At 40.1% G+C, this 16,192-nt stretch overlaps 1 protein-coding gene across 1 annotated transcript in view; it reads left to right on the forward strand.

The window, feature by feature from the left end:
- The window catches only part of eys (eyes shut homolog), a 506,958-nt gene that overhangs the window by 44,256 nt on the left and 446,510 nt on the right, over positions 1–16,192 (forward strand). Inside the window, exons 7-11 of the mRNA XM_071394489.1 lie at positions 5,869–5,973; positions 7,698–7,837; positions 10,704–10,867; positions 12,322–12,575; positions 14,919–15,023. Coding sequence (XP_071250590.1) covers positions 5,869–5,973; positions 7,698–7,837; positions 10,704–10,867; positions 12,322–12,575; positions 14,919–15,023 — 768 coding nt within the window. The remainder of the gene's footprint in view (positions 1–5,868; positions 5,974–7,697; positions 7,838–10,703; positions 10,868–12,321; positions 12,576–14,918; positions 15,024–16,192) is intronic.

Consider the following 16,192-nt stretch of genomic DNA (forward strand, 5'->3'; position numbering starts at 1 on the left):
TACCATTCAAGTCTATGGACCTTTTTTTTGCCATTGAAATGCATTGGGAACTCATTAATATATTGTTTTAGTACAAAACGTATAAATGCTATCACAAATCTTTTTTCAATTAATCTGTGTTTTAAAGTTGGTTTTGTGTTTTATAGATTAAAACGTTTAAGTGCTAGAATAAAATAAATATAATAATAATGTAGGAAATCTAAATTTGTGCTTTGCCTTCATCAACCTCCTAATCATTTGTACACTGCAAATTGACCACAACTAAGCCCAAAAAGAGATTGTATTTGAAAATAGCAATCATTTCATACCTTCATTACACTGGTTTTGTCCCGCGGGCCGCCTGTTGTCGACCCATTCAGTACAGTAAGAAATGAAACATTAAGTAGAGGGCTTCTTTGGCGGTGGTCTTTCTGAAAACACAATTTATCATTATTTTATCATTTTTGCAAAGGTTTGCATAGTGTGTTGCTTCGGCCTTGGACGGTGCCCAAGAACTGCAGTATATGAGCCAATTACTGACACCAGCCAAGTCCTCTCTGGGTATTTTATGAGCTGGCTACATGGTGCTGGAGATCTGAGTTTTGATGTTTGTCCCAAATGGCACCACATTCCCTTTATAGTGCACTACTTTTGACCAGGGCTCATAGGACTCTAGTCAAAAGTAGTGCACTATATAGGGAATAGGGTGCCATTTTGGAACACATTGAACCTTGCTGTGCTCTCTCTCGCCATGATGCGTCAATGAAGAGCTGTGATCCACATGGATGCACGTACGAACACACACACACACACACACACTAATCTCAGTTCTTAATGCAATTGTCTGGGTTCAAATACTATTCAACATAATTTAAAATACTGTATCTGTGCTTGATTGGGCTTGCCCGCTGTGATGGAACCAACAGGAAAGTCTCAAAAGTGCAAACCAAAACCCTGCATAACAGGCACTCCCACTCCAGGCAGGCTAAAGCAATATTTAATATGTTGAATACTATTTGAACCCAGATCTGGTTAATGCGTCTTTCTCTCATTCATCTCAATATCCTTTACGTGCATGCTTTTCTATGAGCGTTCCTACGCTAATGTATAAAGTTCATGGTACATTAGTAATTAAGTTTGCTCTGCAGAAAGATATATAATCCTATCTTAATTGGTTTCCATTGCATATTTCATCTGCGACGCACACATCGTTATCCACTTCACCTAACCTGGAGCTTTAGAAAAGGGAAATTAATCCCAATGTATAACAATGAAGTAATCACAAACATTCACCCTGAACCATTTCCCAGTTTATTCCTCATTGACGGTTCATGGTTTGCTACATGACCTTCGTGTTTCAGTATCGAAGGTATTTATGATATTTCATGAATACATTTTGAGGTGGTTTTCAGGATTATTTACTTAACTAGGTAAATGCTCATAATGGGAATTTTGGAAATATTCAGGGGAACATTACCATGCTTACTGAGAGAGATCCAGGCTGTATCACATCTGGCCGTGATTGGGAGTCCCACAGGGCGGCGCACAATTGGCCCAGCGTCGTCCGGGTTTGGCCGGTGTAGACCGTCATTGTAAATAAGAATTTGTTCTTAACTGACTTGCCTAGTTAAATAAAGGTTAAATAAAAAATTAAAGATTGATTTGTTCTATACTGAACAAAAATATAAACACAACATGCAACAGTTTCAACGAATGTACTGAGTTACATTTCATATAAGGACAAAATAAATCAAATAAAAACGAAATCAGTCAATTTAAATAAATTCATTACGTCCTAATCTATGGGTTTCACATGACTGGGCAGGGGCACAGCCATGGGTGGGCCTAGGAGGGCATCGGCCCACCCACTTGGGAGCCAGGCCCACCCACTGGGGAGCCAGGACCTGCCAATCAGAATTAGTTTTACCCCACAAAAGGGCTCTATTACAGACAGAAATACTCCTCAGTTTCATCAGCTGGTCGGGTGGCTGGTCTCAGACGATCCTGTAGGTGAAGAAGCCGGATGTGGAGGTCCTGGGCTGAAGTGGTTACACGTGGTCTGCGGTTGTGAGGCTGGTTAGATGTACTGACAAATTCTCTAAAATTACGTTGGAGGCGGCTTATGGTAGAGAATTGAAAATTAAATTATCTGGCAACAGCTCTGGTGGATATTCCTGCAGTCCCTCAAAACTTGAGACATCTGTGGCATTGTGTTGTTTGAAGAATGCACATTTTGGAGTGGCATTTTATTGTCCCAAGCTCAAGGTGCACCTGTGTAATGATCATGCTGTTTAATCAGCTTCTTGATATGCCACACATGTCAGGTGGATGAAATATCTTGGCAAGGGAGAAATGCTCACTAACAGGGAATAAACCAATTTGTTCACAACATTTTCGAGAAATAAGCTTTTAATTAATATAGAACATTTCTGGGATCTTTTATTTCAGCTCATGAAACATGGGACCAACACTTTACATTTTTAGTTCATATTTTTGTTCATTATATACTGACATCTCTCGTGGACAGACTAAGTAAACATTACATTAGATTTTAGTTCTGGGTTAACCAAGATTTATATGGGACATAACATAGCCTAACACAACATACTATTGTTATTCATATTAGGAATGGAAATGGAAAAATATTTCACTATTAGAATAGTATAAATAATTTTTTCTGATGAGTGTTTAGCGTTGATCTGTGTCAGGTCCTCCGTTAGGTGTGTCTGTAATCTCTATTTAAAGAGGGGTTAATAGCATACCCTTGTCAGGGATGACTGGAGGACTAAATGTGCAGTGGTAGCTCAACACACCATCATAAAAACTACATTCAAAGTTTGTTTTAATAAATTAAGACTTTCAAATGTCATGGTATATAATTTCTATGTAACTATGTCACAAGGATAATTGAATTAAAAATATGCTTTTTCTGGATAAAATAGACCTGCGCAATGTTTGAATACTAACGTCCGTTCGGATATTTGAATATTCAAATAACCGTGCCCATTCCTAATCCAAATGACATAATATTAACAGTACAAGACAGACAGACTGATACGTTCGTAGGAGCACATATTTCCTTCTGATACTACTCTGCACATTTCTCTCTACTTGACCTGAACGACCTGCCTTTACTTCCATGTCCAATTATATTCCCGTTTTACCGTTATGTTCCTTCATCTCAGGGGGCATCACTTTCTGCTTTTATCTGTCAACAGTAGTGAACTATATAGGGACCAGAGCCATTTGAGACTCATCCCCAGGTTATATCCTGGCTTCTATATCAGCAACCCTCTCACTGTGACCTTTCAATGACCAGTTGACTTGACCTTTCAACCTGACCTTTCAATGACTAGTTTACCTGACCTTTCAATGACCCGTTTACTTGACCTTTCAACTTGACCTTTCAATAACCAGTTTACCTGACCTTTCAATAACCAGTTTACCTGACCTTTCAATAACCAGTTTACCTTACCTTTCAATAACCAGTTTACCTGACCTTTCAAAGACCAGTTTACCTGACCGACTCACATTCATCATCATCACCCCAAGAGACTCATTCTTCTTCCTCTGTGGGTTTTAGCCTGGGAGCCAGCCTGTTTCTGCTCTCTCTCCACCTCCTTATGGATGACAAGCAGACTGCCACTCAGGCTAGGTTACTGCTGCACTGTCAGCTAAGGCAGCTGGACTGTACTGTAACATTCTTGGTTCTATTCCGTGTGGCTCTATTGAAGGCTACAGACGTTTTGGGGCAATGTGTTGTACAATACAACTTTATTTGTCCAACTGTTACATCAGAAATGTGTCTTCTGCTCTGTTTATGACAAAAAGAATGAAGAGCAGCAGAGAGTTGACTTAGTTGTTGGTAGAATTATTTCTCTGTTTTCGGTCAGTCTGGAATATGCATTCTGTCTCCCATGGTAAAAAAAAAGAAATGCACACACTGAAATGCATTACTTAATAATCGGATGGCGAGTTCCTTTGCAGTAAACAAATATTTATGTCGGTTATTTCTTGGGTCATGTTTCATCTTCCATCCTCCATGAAGAATTACCCCCCCACCCGTTGAGAATACTACCTGTACAATACATATAATAATTTTTTTCTGACATATCTTTGCACATCGCTGTTGGGAAGGATTTGTACAATTTGTAGCTGCACAATGTGGCATTTATATATATATATAATGACCTACAGAAAGAACATTGTGATATTAATCACAGTAGGTCTGCTGTATAGTAGACTGAGGCTTTGTCGCAAATGGCACCCAATTCCCTTGATAGTGCACTTATTTTGACCAGGGCCCATAGGGGATCCCATAGGGCTCTGGTCAAAAGTAGTGCACTATATAGGGAGTCATATGGGACATATCCTGAGTTGGACTCTTTCAAGAGGGGCTTTTACTACATGTACTGGATTTGCCGTTATTGATGAACGAATGTTTATGATAAATCACTTCCCAGTCACATCTGAGAGGAATCCCCTGTATGGTAGGAGCTTAACGACTAAATCACCGTGAACGATTAAATCACCATCTAGATGCATTACGTAGGAAGGTTATATCCGAGCTAGATTTAAACTAGACTTGAAGAAGAGAGAGCGCTGTGAGAATCACCATCTAGATTTAAACTAGACTTGAAGAAGAGAGAGCACTGTGAGAATCACCATCTAGATTTAAACTAGACTTGAAGAAGAGAGAGCGCTGTGAGAATCACCATCTAGATTTAAACTAGACTTGGAACATGAGAGAGCGCTGTGAGAATCACCATCTAGATTTAAACTACACTTGGAACACGAGAGAGCACTGTGAGAATCACCATCTAGATTTAAACTACACTTGGAACACGAGAGAGCACTGTGAGAATCACCATCTAGATTTAAACTACACTTGGAACACGAGAGAACACTGTGAGAATCACCATCTAGATTTAAACTACACTTGGAACACGAGAGAGCACTGTGAGAATCACCATCTAGATTTAAACTAGACTTGAAGAAGAGAGAGCACTGTGAGAATCACCATCTAGATTTAAACTAGACTTGGAACATGAGAGAGCACTGTGAGAATCACCATCTAGATTTAAACTAGACTTGAAGAAGAGAGAGCGCTGTGAGAATCACCATCTAGATTTAAACTAGACTTGGAATATGAGAGAGCGCTGTGAGAATCACCATCTAGATTTAAACTAGACTTGAAGAAGAGAGAGCGCTGTGAGAATCACCATCTAGATTTAAACTAGACTTGGAACATGAGAGAGCGCTGTGAGAATCACCATCTAGATTTAAACTAGACTTGGAACACGAGAGAACACTGTGAGAATCACCATCTAGATTTAAACTACACTTGGAACACGAGAGAGCACTGTGAGAATCACCATCTAGATTTAAACTAGACTTGAAGAAGAGAGAGCACTGTGAGAATCACCATCTATATTTAAACTAGACTTGGATCATGAGAGAACACTGTGAGAATCACCATCTAGATGTAAACTAGACTTGGAACACGAGAGAGCGCTGTGAGAATCACCATCTAGATTTAAACTAGACTTGGAACAAGAGAGAGCACTGTGAGACACTGGCTTTTGTATTTCACAGTTTAAGATTCTTATGCATTTTAATGTTGAGTGGCATAATAGCTTTTGAAAATAGTTTTCCCTGCTGTTTTTCCAGTATTTGTAATTATTAAAGAGAAATTAAAAGAATGAAGTGCTGCACTGTTTATAAAACTGCAGGACTTTGGAATGTTCCCTCAGAATTGTAAGGGGGAATTTACAATCCCAATTTTGAATCATTGAGTCCATTTACATTACGGGTTCATTAAAAATGCCTACATAAACTCATTAAACACAGTGTAATCAGTCACTACTACATCTTCCTTTTGTCTTTCAGGACCCCACTGTGAGACAGAAATTAACCTGTGTTTCTCCAACCCCTGTCTGCACAATGGGACATGCTTGGACTCTGTTGGCTTCTACAAATGCAGTTGTCCCCCAGGTATTTATGTTGTGCCCCCTCACATTCAGTTTCACTAACATAGGGACCTATCCATCCCAGCCCCAAACAAGCCATTGGATGCATCCCAAATGGAACCTTATTTACTATATAGTGCACTTCTTTTGACCAGTTCTATGGGTCCTGGTCAAAAGTAGTGCACTATAAAGGGAATAGGGTGCCTTTTGGACAGTGTCCTTTGACTGACAGCTGAGCAAATCACTCGGCTCATTGCCAAAGCTCATTACTGCAGGTAAATTATGTCAATATTGTGATATGGAATCCTCTCTCCTTTCATGGGGCATTCGACTCCTGTATTAATATGATTCTGCAGTAATTGTTTATTCGTCTCGACCGGCTGAGGCTGAATTTACATTCACTGATGCAGTCTGATGGAGATGTACCACCCTAGAGACGAGAGGGTGTGTGTGTGTGTGTGTGTGTGTGTGTGTGTGTGTGTGTGTGTGTGTGTGTGTGTGTGTGTGTGTGTGTGTGTGTGTGTGTGTGTGTGTGTGTGTGTGTGTGTGTGTGTGTGTGTGTGTGTGTGTGTGTGTGTGTGTGACTGGCATGCAGGGCAGAGTTTATGCTGGGCTGCCAGATGATGCTGCACTTTCAATCAGAGCATTGTCCCCATCACACCGTCCACCAGAGTCAGGGTCACTTCCATTTCAATTCAGTCAATTCAGGACGGAAACGGAAATTCAAAACCAAATTCCATTTCTTCCTCATTAAGAAATCAAAGGAGATCATTGTAATTTCTGATTACATCCTGAATTGACAGAATTTAAATGGAATTGAACACGACCCTGGTGTCCACTTCACCATCATCCATCCATAGCAATACATGGAATGCGTCCCAAATGGCATCCTGTTACCTACATATAGAGCTCTGGTCAAAAGTTGTGCATTATATGGGGAATAGGGTGCCATTTGGGACGCAGATCTGGTGTTCATCTTTAAGACCAGAGATGGGGCAGGTTATTCTGAACGAGTTGTCCTTAGATCAGGGAAGCCTCCGGCAGGCCATGCTCAGTCGTGAAAAGGCTTTAGAATCAGTCTACAGTCAAGTACTACCTGGTTTGTTACATTATAAGTCCGTCTCCAGGACCCAGATTAAAGCTGCAATATGTGTTTTTTTGGTTGACCTGACCAAATTCACATAAAAATGCAAGTTATAGATCAGTCATTCTCATTGAAAGCAAGTCTAATAAGTGGTAGATCTGTTCCATTTGTGTTATTTCTATGCCTGCCATACTAAAGTTTTATTTTTGCGACTTTTTCTTTCGGTTTTGTGCACCATTTTCAAACAGCACAAAATACTATATTTTTGGTTATCGAAAATATATTTCACAGCAGTTTAGATGGTACAATGAAATTAGGTGAACTATTAGAATTTTTGCAACCAGGAAATGGCAGAGCGATTTCTGCATATTGCACCTTTAAGCCTAGTCCTAGACAAAAAAACATGGAAATGGTCCATTGAATATGCTTTTAAATCCAGGATCTTAATCTGTGTCTGGGAAACCGACCCTAGAAGTTTGAGTTAATGGTATCAGTCAGAAAATCTTTGTTTCTCCTCACAGACACTTCATCCTATTGTACTGTACTTCTTGTCTGGGGAAAATTGCAAAGTCTGTTCCCTTCTCATTTTACTGGTCAGCTGAGTTTTACTCTGCGGCTAATCTCAATGTTGATGATAATGAGTCTGTGTCGCTGCTTCCTTGCAGGGTTTCTGGGCCAGAAGTGTGAGGTGGATGTAGATGCCTGTACCCTACCCAACACCACATGCCCTAGAAACACACATTGTCTGGATCTGCCTGATGGACTGAAGTACACGTGTCGCCTGCTGTGCCCACCGAACATACAAGTGGGTAAAACAACACTTTTATTTGTGCAGAACGTGGGGTTAATCCTAACTTCCATTTAAATTACATTTTCACTTAATCTCCAATTGACATCAATGCATGACTACTTGAACATTTGTCTTAAATGGAATTTAGGATTTGCCCCCAACTGAACAAACAAACCCCAGCAAACAAATTGGCGCACAGTACAATTCTGGGATCAAATACCATTTGAAATCATTTCGAATACTGGATCTGGGCTTGATTGAGCTTGTTAACCCCGCCCATCTGGCACTCGACAGCAGCACCGCACTCGCAAAGCAAAGCCCCGCCCATCTGGCACTACAGCAGCAGCCCACTGGCCACAACAGCAAACCCCCGCCCATCTGGCCACTACGACTCACCCCGCCCACGGCACTCAACAGCCAAACCCCGCCCATCTGGCACTACATACAGACTAAAGCAAAGCTGAAATTATTTAAGAAGTATGAAATATTATTAGATCCCAGGCTGCTGCTACATATTAGCAACGTGCATGCCACGCCCACCTGAGGGTCTCTACCTTCCAGCCATATATTTCCTGTTTGAGGAGTACAAAATCCACTTGGCACCTACATCTCGTGGAATCGATTGCTTTTATTTTACTGTGGTGATTCTTTTCCACTCTTGCTTGTGCAATTCGTTTTTTCTCATTAACGTAACGACTGCGTAAACATTTGTAATGACCTGTCAAACTCTCAGGTAATGGCTGAAATATGCTCAATAGAATACACTGGCTTTCCGTTGCATCTATAAAAACGCTGACTCTTTGTCTGGGATTTAACGCACCGTCTCGACAGTTACGTCACAAGAAAGAGAAGAAAGAGAACTTTAAGTTGGTGGGTTTTGATGTTTTGTGGAATTAAATGTTTTAAATAATTTAATACAGTTGGAATGTTTACTAATTAGATGCGCTGAAATGAAAGCAACTTCCGAGAAGGAACACTTGGGTGATAGTGATATTATATCTGATCTCACAATCAATGTGAGGTATGTTTAGATCGGTGTAATAGCCAAGCATTTTGAGTTTAAATCCCATGGGTTTATTTTTTAAATAAAATTGTATTTTATTTATCCGTTATTTTATCAGGTAAGTTGACTGAGAACACGTTCTCATTTACAGCAACGACCTGGGGAATAGTTACAGGGGAGAGGAGGGGGATGAATGAGCCAATTGTAAACTGGGGATTATCAGGTGACCGTGATGGTTTGAGGGCCAGATTGGGAATTTAGCCAGGACACCAGGGTTAACACCCCTACTCTTACCATAAGTTCCATGGGATCTTTAATGACCTCAGAGAGTCAGGACACCCGTTTAACGTCCCATCCGAAAGATGGCACCCTACACAGGGCAGCGTCCCCAATCACTGCCCTGGGGTATTGGGATATTTTTTAGACCAGAGGAAAGAGTGCCTCCTACTGGCCCTCCAACACCACTTCCAGCAGCATCTGGTCTCCCATCCAGGGACTGACCAGGACCAACCCTGCTTAGCTTCAGAAGCAAGCCAGCAGTGGTATGCAGGGTGGTATGCTGCTGGCATTGTTTAATTATGCAAGAGAATGTGAGAACAACAATACTGAATAATTAATGAGGCAGTCTAGAAGGCGCAGGTAGGCCTAGAGACAGAGCAAGTTTTGGGTGGTTTCAGCCCAGTTCTACCCATTTATGTTAATTTATGAATGTGTGCAAATACCCTCAGTGTATATATTCAAATGAGGCACATATAATTTTCTTTATTTTATCACAAAGTATTTCAAAGATACCTGATATACTGAGGATATGTGTATATATAAGTGCATTATATGAAAAAGTGACATTTTACAATAAATTGAATACCTGAATACCTGGTTTCAGCCCAGTTCTACCCATTTATGTTAATTTATGAATGTATGCAAATACCATCAGTGTATATATTCAAATGAGGCACATATAATTTTCATTATTTTATCGCAAAGTATTTCAAAGCTACCTGATATACTGAGGAAATGTGTATATATAAGTGCATTATATGAAAAAAGTTACATTTTACAATAAATTGAACACCTGAAATCCCACCAAAATGCCTGAACTCCATTAATTATTTGTCCATATCAGTACAATCTTTTATGTTCTATAATTCAGTCAATATCTGATTGATTAAAAAAATCATAAAGTTTGGAGTATCTTCAATGTCCTCTGTTTTTTAAACCTTTTTATACATTTTGGTGACCGTTGCTAAGCATATTGACAAATTAGTCACACCTCTATGATGGTTGCCTCGTAAAATGGTTTGGAATGTTGCCATTAATCAGGACATTTTAGTCTCGTTAGACAAATGAACATGGAACTCACACGCGCGCACATACACACACGCAGTGTTGTCCCTGCAGATAATTTAATCGAAGCAATCACAATCTATTTTATGCTGTAAATTGTCTAACTCAAACACTATCTACGTATTGATGGAAAATCACTGTCTGCGTTATGTCTAACCGCTGTATTCATCCGAGTGGATCACGATGAGATATAGAAATACATTATATTACATTACGCCTCATAACAATATCCTGTCTTTGATGAGAATTAAAATGGCATATACCATGGAATAGAGAGAAGGAACGAGACGTGGCTATGGAATCCAATATTGAATCTAGCTACACATCATATCAAAGATTCTGCCAGCTTTTTAAAAGTAACAAGATGTCATTTGCTTTGCAAAAGGCCTCAGTTATTTGGTATTGTCCCCAAGATACAGTATTACATAGTGAATAAGCACTTGTTGTGTGAATGGTGTGATGTCTTCACATGTCATTTTGGAGTAAATGAATACGTATTGATGTGTGTGACAATTTTCTCTTTTCTCTCTACAGCCATGTGCCAACGGAGGACGTTGTGTCTTGAACAACGCTAGCAGTTACACCTGTGTCTGTGCACCTGGATGGGCAGGACGTAACTGCCGCTTAAACATCAACGATTGTGTTCAGCACTGGTGTCAAAACGGAGCCACTTGTGTAGATGAGATTGACGACTACAGGTGAGTGTCTAAGGCAAGGTCTCAAATACACTATTCAGTGTTTCCCCTATATTCATTTAGCGTCACTCCAAATAATATTATATAAAACAATTGTGAAATGTGTTGGTGAAACATTTTCAGTGTAAACTTTAAACACTAAAACCAGATATAAAGTATGTAGAACAGAAAATTGAGCAATTTATTTTTTAAACAAGATAATCTTTGACAACTAACAGGAATAATATCTAGACAGGGAGAATCTGAAATTCCAAAAAGTCATGACCCATTGATGTTGTTATAATGTTCAGAGGTCATACGAACACGGCATTAACCATGGTAAAATGGGTAGAATTGCAGGAAACTAAGTTAAAAACTGTAACCCCGCCCCCTTAACATTAGTAAAACGTTAAGCCTTCGAAGGCTAAGTGTTTGCTGTTGTATGTGTTTATTAGTAAAACGTGGACTTTGACCAGTCCTGGACCGGTTCCGACCGACATTTCTGTGTACAGAGCGCTGTGTGAATTGTGCAACATCAACAACATTCCACATGTTGTTGTGTTACAGCCTGAATTCAAAATGGATTACTTTTTTTTTTACCCATCTACACACAATACCCCATAATGACAAAGTGAAAACATGTTTTTACTTTATTTTAGCAAATATATTGAAAGTAAATTATTGCACTCACATGCCACTCTCTGCTGTCATCTGAGGTGCAGGATGTGAAATCTGACACCTTATATATAGATATTTCTGTTTGTAATTGCAACAAATTTGCAAAAATCAACACAAAAAATCATATTTTCACTTTGTCATTATGGGGTATTGTGTGCAGATGGGTGAGAGAAAAACATTGATTTAATCCATTTTGAATTCAAGCTGTAACACAGCAACATGTGGAATAAGTCAAGGGGTCTGAATCCTTTCTGAAGGCACTGTAACTGGTTTTAAGTATTGTCTATGTGTAGCCTGAGGTAGTCTACTGATTAAGGCTGCTCCCTTCAGAGAACACACATACTGTGTCGGTATGGGTTCAAGTCCGTCACAGGCCATTCATTCTGGCACTAAACCTCTCTCCCATCTTCCCTGTCTTTCTCTCTGTCCTCTATCCAATAAAAATATACGCTATGTTTAGGGCAACCGCTGCTCCGATGGTTACCTCAACAATGGGGTTATACGGAATAGAAAAAAGTATTGGAAACTCCATTAACAATTGCTGGTTTGCAATTCCCTCTAGGATGCTAGAATGTTCTCAACTGGCCTACCTGGTTAAATAAAGGTGAAAAAAAAACTAAAAAACAAAACAAATTAAGATCCATTTAGAAATTCTCTTAAATGTTTTGGTAACACTTCACTTAAGACAGACAGCTATAATGCATTACAAGGCAGTCTTAATGCATCTTAAGACTTGTCAGAAAGTATCTATGAACTGTGTCTGTTGATATCATCTTATAATGGGAGGTCTTTGTCACCAGCTGCCTTTGTCCCAGAGGATACAGCGGTAGCTACTGTGAGATGGACGTTGATAACTGTATCAGACACCACTGCTCTGAGCACGGCGTCTGTCTAGACCAACAATACAACTATACTTGTCGCTGTGAGCTCGGGTTCCAGGGGAGCTACTGTGAGCAGGAGACGGACGAGTGTAAGAGTTCCCCATGTGTCAATGGTGCCACCTGTGAGGATGTCATCGGAGGCTATCAATGCCACTGCCCCCCGGGGTTTGAAGGTAGGCCTACAGTATGTTACCACACTTGTGATAACATAAAACAATTGATTTCAGGTGAACGCACCAACTAACCGACTAACTATTGCACTGTTGGAGCTATGAACACAAGCATTTCGCTACACGCGCAATAGCATCTGCTAAATATGTGTATGTGACCAATAAAATGTCATTAGATTTGATTTAAAGAATAAAGAGTGTGCGGTAGGGTTTTTCTTAGTTCATTGTTGTCAATATTTGTCATCCTTTATCGTGGTGCTTTGAAATCGTTAAATGAAATCCTCAACCAAATTACAAGTGAACACATTTTGTTCCCTTACCTTGAAAAACATAACATGATAACCAAAAAGAGAACATGGCATAGAAGCATCCCCTTGAAAATATCCCATATGTACAGATGACTTCACTGAACAAAAATATAAAAGATCCCAGAAATTGTCGATACCGTATTTCTCTAAAATGTTGTGCACAAATTTGTTTACATCCCTGTTAGTGAGCATTTCTCCTTTGCCAAGATAATCCATCCACCTGACAGGTGTGGTATATAAAGAAGCTGATTAAACAGCATGATCATTACACAGGTGCGCCTTGTGCTGGGGACAATTAAAGGTCACTCTAAATATGCAGTTTTTTAACACAACACAATGCCACAGATGTCTCAAGTTTTGAGGGAGAATGCAATTGGCATGCTGACTGCAGGAATGTCCACCAGAGTTGCTGCCAGAGAATTTAATGTTAATTTCTCTATCATAAGCCACCTCCAACGTCGTTTTAGAGAATTTGGCAGCACGTCCAACCGGCCTTACAACCGCAGACCACGTGTAACCATGCGACCCCACGGCCTCCACATCCGGCTTCTTAACTTGCGGGATCGTCTGAGACCAGCCACCCAGACAGCTGATGAAACTGTGGAGTATTTCTGTCTGTAATAAAGCCCTTTTGTGAGGAAAAACTCATTCTGATTGGCTGGGCCTGGCTCCCCAGTGGGTGGGCCTATACCCTCCCAGGCCAACCCATGGCTGCACCCCTGTGCAGTCATGTGAAATCCATACATTAGGACCAAATGAATTCCTTATATGAACTGTAACTCAGTAAAATCGTTGAAATTGTTGCATGTTGCGTTTATATTTTTGTTCAGTATATATTGGCACCCTTGCAATGGAGCAGAATGCTCTGTTTTCTGTTTATAATGAATGGTCAGCCTGTGCAGTCTGCTGGCTGAGGGACATTAGGTGTTCGTGCCGTACAACCATTGATTTACAATACAGCACTTGGCAGAGCTCTGTGTTCCCTAGTACCCCCATGGGAGCGTACACAATGCCAGAAAGGTCCCTGAAGACAAGCTAAATTGGGGCCACAATTCAATCAAGGTGTGTGTGTGTGTGTGTGTGTGTGTGTGTGTGTGTGTGTGTGTGTGTGTGTGTGTGTGTGTGTGTGTGTGTGTGTGTGTGTGTGTGTGCACGTAGTGTAAGTAATATAAACTCAGCAAAAAAGAAACGTCCCTTTTTCAGGACCCTGTCTTTCAAAGATAATTTGTAAAAATCCAAATAACTTCACAGATCTTCATTGTAAAGGGTTTAAACACTGTTTCCCATGCTTGTTCAATGAAGCCTAAACAATTAATGAACATGCACCTGTGGAACGGTCGTTAAGACACTAACAGCTTACAGACGGTAGGCAATTAAGGTCACAGTTATGAAAACTTAGGACACTAAAGAGGCCTTTCTACGCACTCTGAAAAACACCAAAAGAAAGATGTCCAGGGTCCCTGCTCATCTGTGTGAACGTGCCTTAGGCATGCTGCAAGGAGGCATGAGGACTGCAGATGTGGCCAGGGCAATAAATTGTGGAACTTGTTCAGTTTATGTCTCAGTTGTTGAATCTTTTTATGTTCATACAAATATTTACACATGTTAAGTTTGCTGAAAATAAACGCAGTTGACAGTGAGAGGACGGTTCTTTTTTTTCTGAGTTTACTACTTATTCTGCTGTTGTACATGCGTTACATAATGTGATCATATGTTACATCATTATATGATTGTGAAGGTGTCAATAAGCTTTACTGATGTTCCTTACTTTACTTGGGAATCATTTTTATAAAATAGAAAGTCACTTTGTCGTACGGACATCACATTATACTGGTGCTGGTATTACCCATTTGCCCAGAACATGATCATATCAAGTACAGTACACTGTAGAGTGAACAGACAATAGAAGGTATTTACATTATAACACATCACCAATAAGCTTAGAAAAGTACACCAAGCCAACTGAAATGTGCACAGAGCATCCACAGAACGTACACCACAAGATATATGTACAGAATGTCATCTGTTGTGTTTCCAGGAAGATGGTGCTCAGAGAATGTTAATGACTGCTGGTCAAGGCCTTGTTTGAATGGAGGTTCCTGTATGGATCTGCTGAATGGATACATCTGCCACTGTCCTTTTGGTGAGTACTCTACTGACTAGCATAGCAGCATAGAAATCACTGTCCTTTTGGTGAGTACTCTACTGACCAGCATAGCAGCATAGAAATCACTGTCCTTTTGGTGAGTACTCTACTGACTAGCATAGCAGCATAGAAATCATTGTCCTTTTGGTGAGTACTCTACTGACTAGCATAGCAGCATAGAAATCACTGTCCTTTTGGTAAGTACTCTACTGACCCCCATAGCAGCATAGCAATCACTGTCCTTTTGGTGAGTACTCTACTGACCTGCATAGCAGCATAGAAATCACTGTCCTTTTGGTGAGTACTCTACTGACTAGCATAGCAGCATAGAAATCACTGTCCTTTTGGTGAGTACTCTACTGACTAGCATAGCAGCATAGAAATCACTGTCCTTTTGGTGAGTACTCTACTGACTACTGACTAGCTTAGAACCATAAAAATCACTGTCCTTTTGGTAAGTACTCTACTGACTAGCATAGCAGCATAGAAATCACTGTCCTTTTGGTGAGTACTCTACTGACTAGCATAGCAGCATAGAAATCACTGTCCTTTTGGTGAGTACTCTACTGACTAGCATAGCAGCATAGAAATCACTGTCCTTTTGGTGAGTACTCTACTGACTAGCATAGCAGCATAGAAATCACTGTCCTTTTGGTGAGTACTCTACTGACTAGCATAGCAGCATAGAAATCACTGTCCTTTGGTGAGTACTCTACTGACTACCATAGCAGCATAGAAATCACTGTCCTTTTGGTGAGTACTCTACTGACTAGCATAGCAGAATAGAAATCACTGTCCTTTTGGTGAGTTCTCTACTGACTAGCATAGCAGCATAGAAATCACTGTCCTTTTGGTGAGTACTCTACTGACTAGCATAGCAGCATAGAAATCACTGTCCTTTTGGTGAGTACTCTACTGACCAGCATAGCAGCATATAAATCACTGTCCTTTTGGTGAGTTCTCTACTGACTAGCATAGCAGCATAGAAATCATGCAGCATGCCTTATACTGTACAGTGCCTTCAGAAAGTATTCATACCCTAATTGCACATTTAGTTGTGTTACAGCCTGCATTTTTTTCTCATCCATCTACACACAATATCCCATAAAGATAAAGTGAAAACATGTTTTAGAAATGTTAGCACATTTTTCAAAAAAACTACATTT

This window comes from Salvelinus alpinus, chromosome 3 (genome assembly GCF_045679555.1).
Source record: "Salvelinus alpinus chromosome 3, SLU_Salpinus.1, whole genome shotgun sequence".
In the NCBI taxonomy this organism is placed as follows: Eukaryota; Metazoa; Chordata; class Actinopteri; order Salmoniformes; family Salmonidae; genus Salvelinus; species Salvelinus alpinus.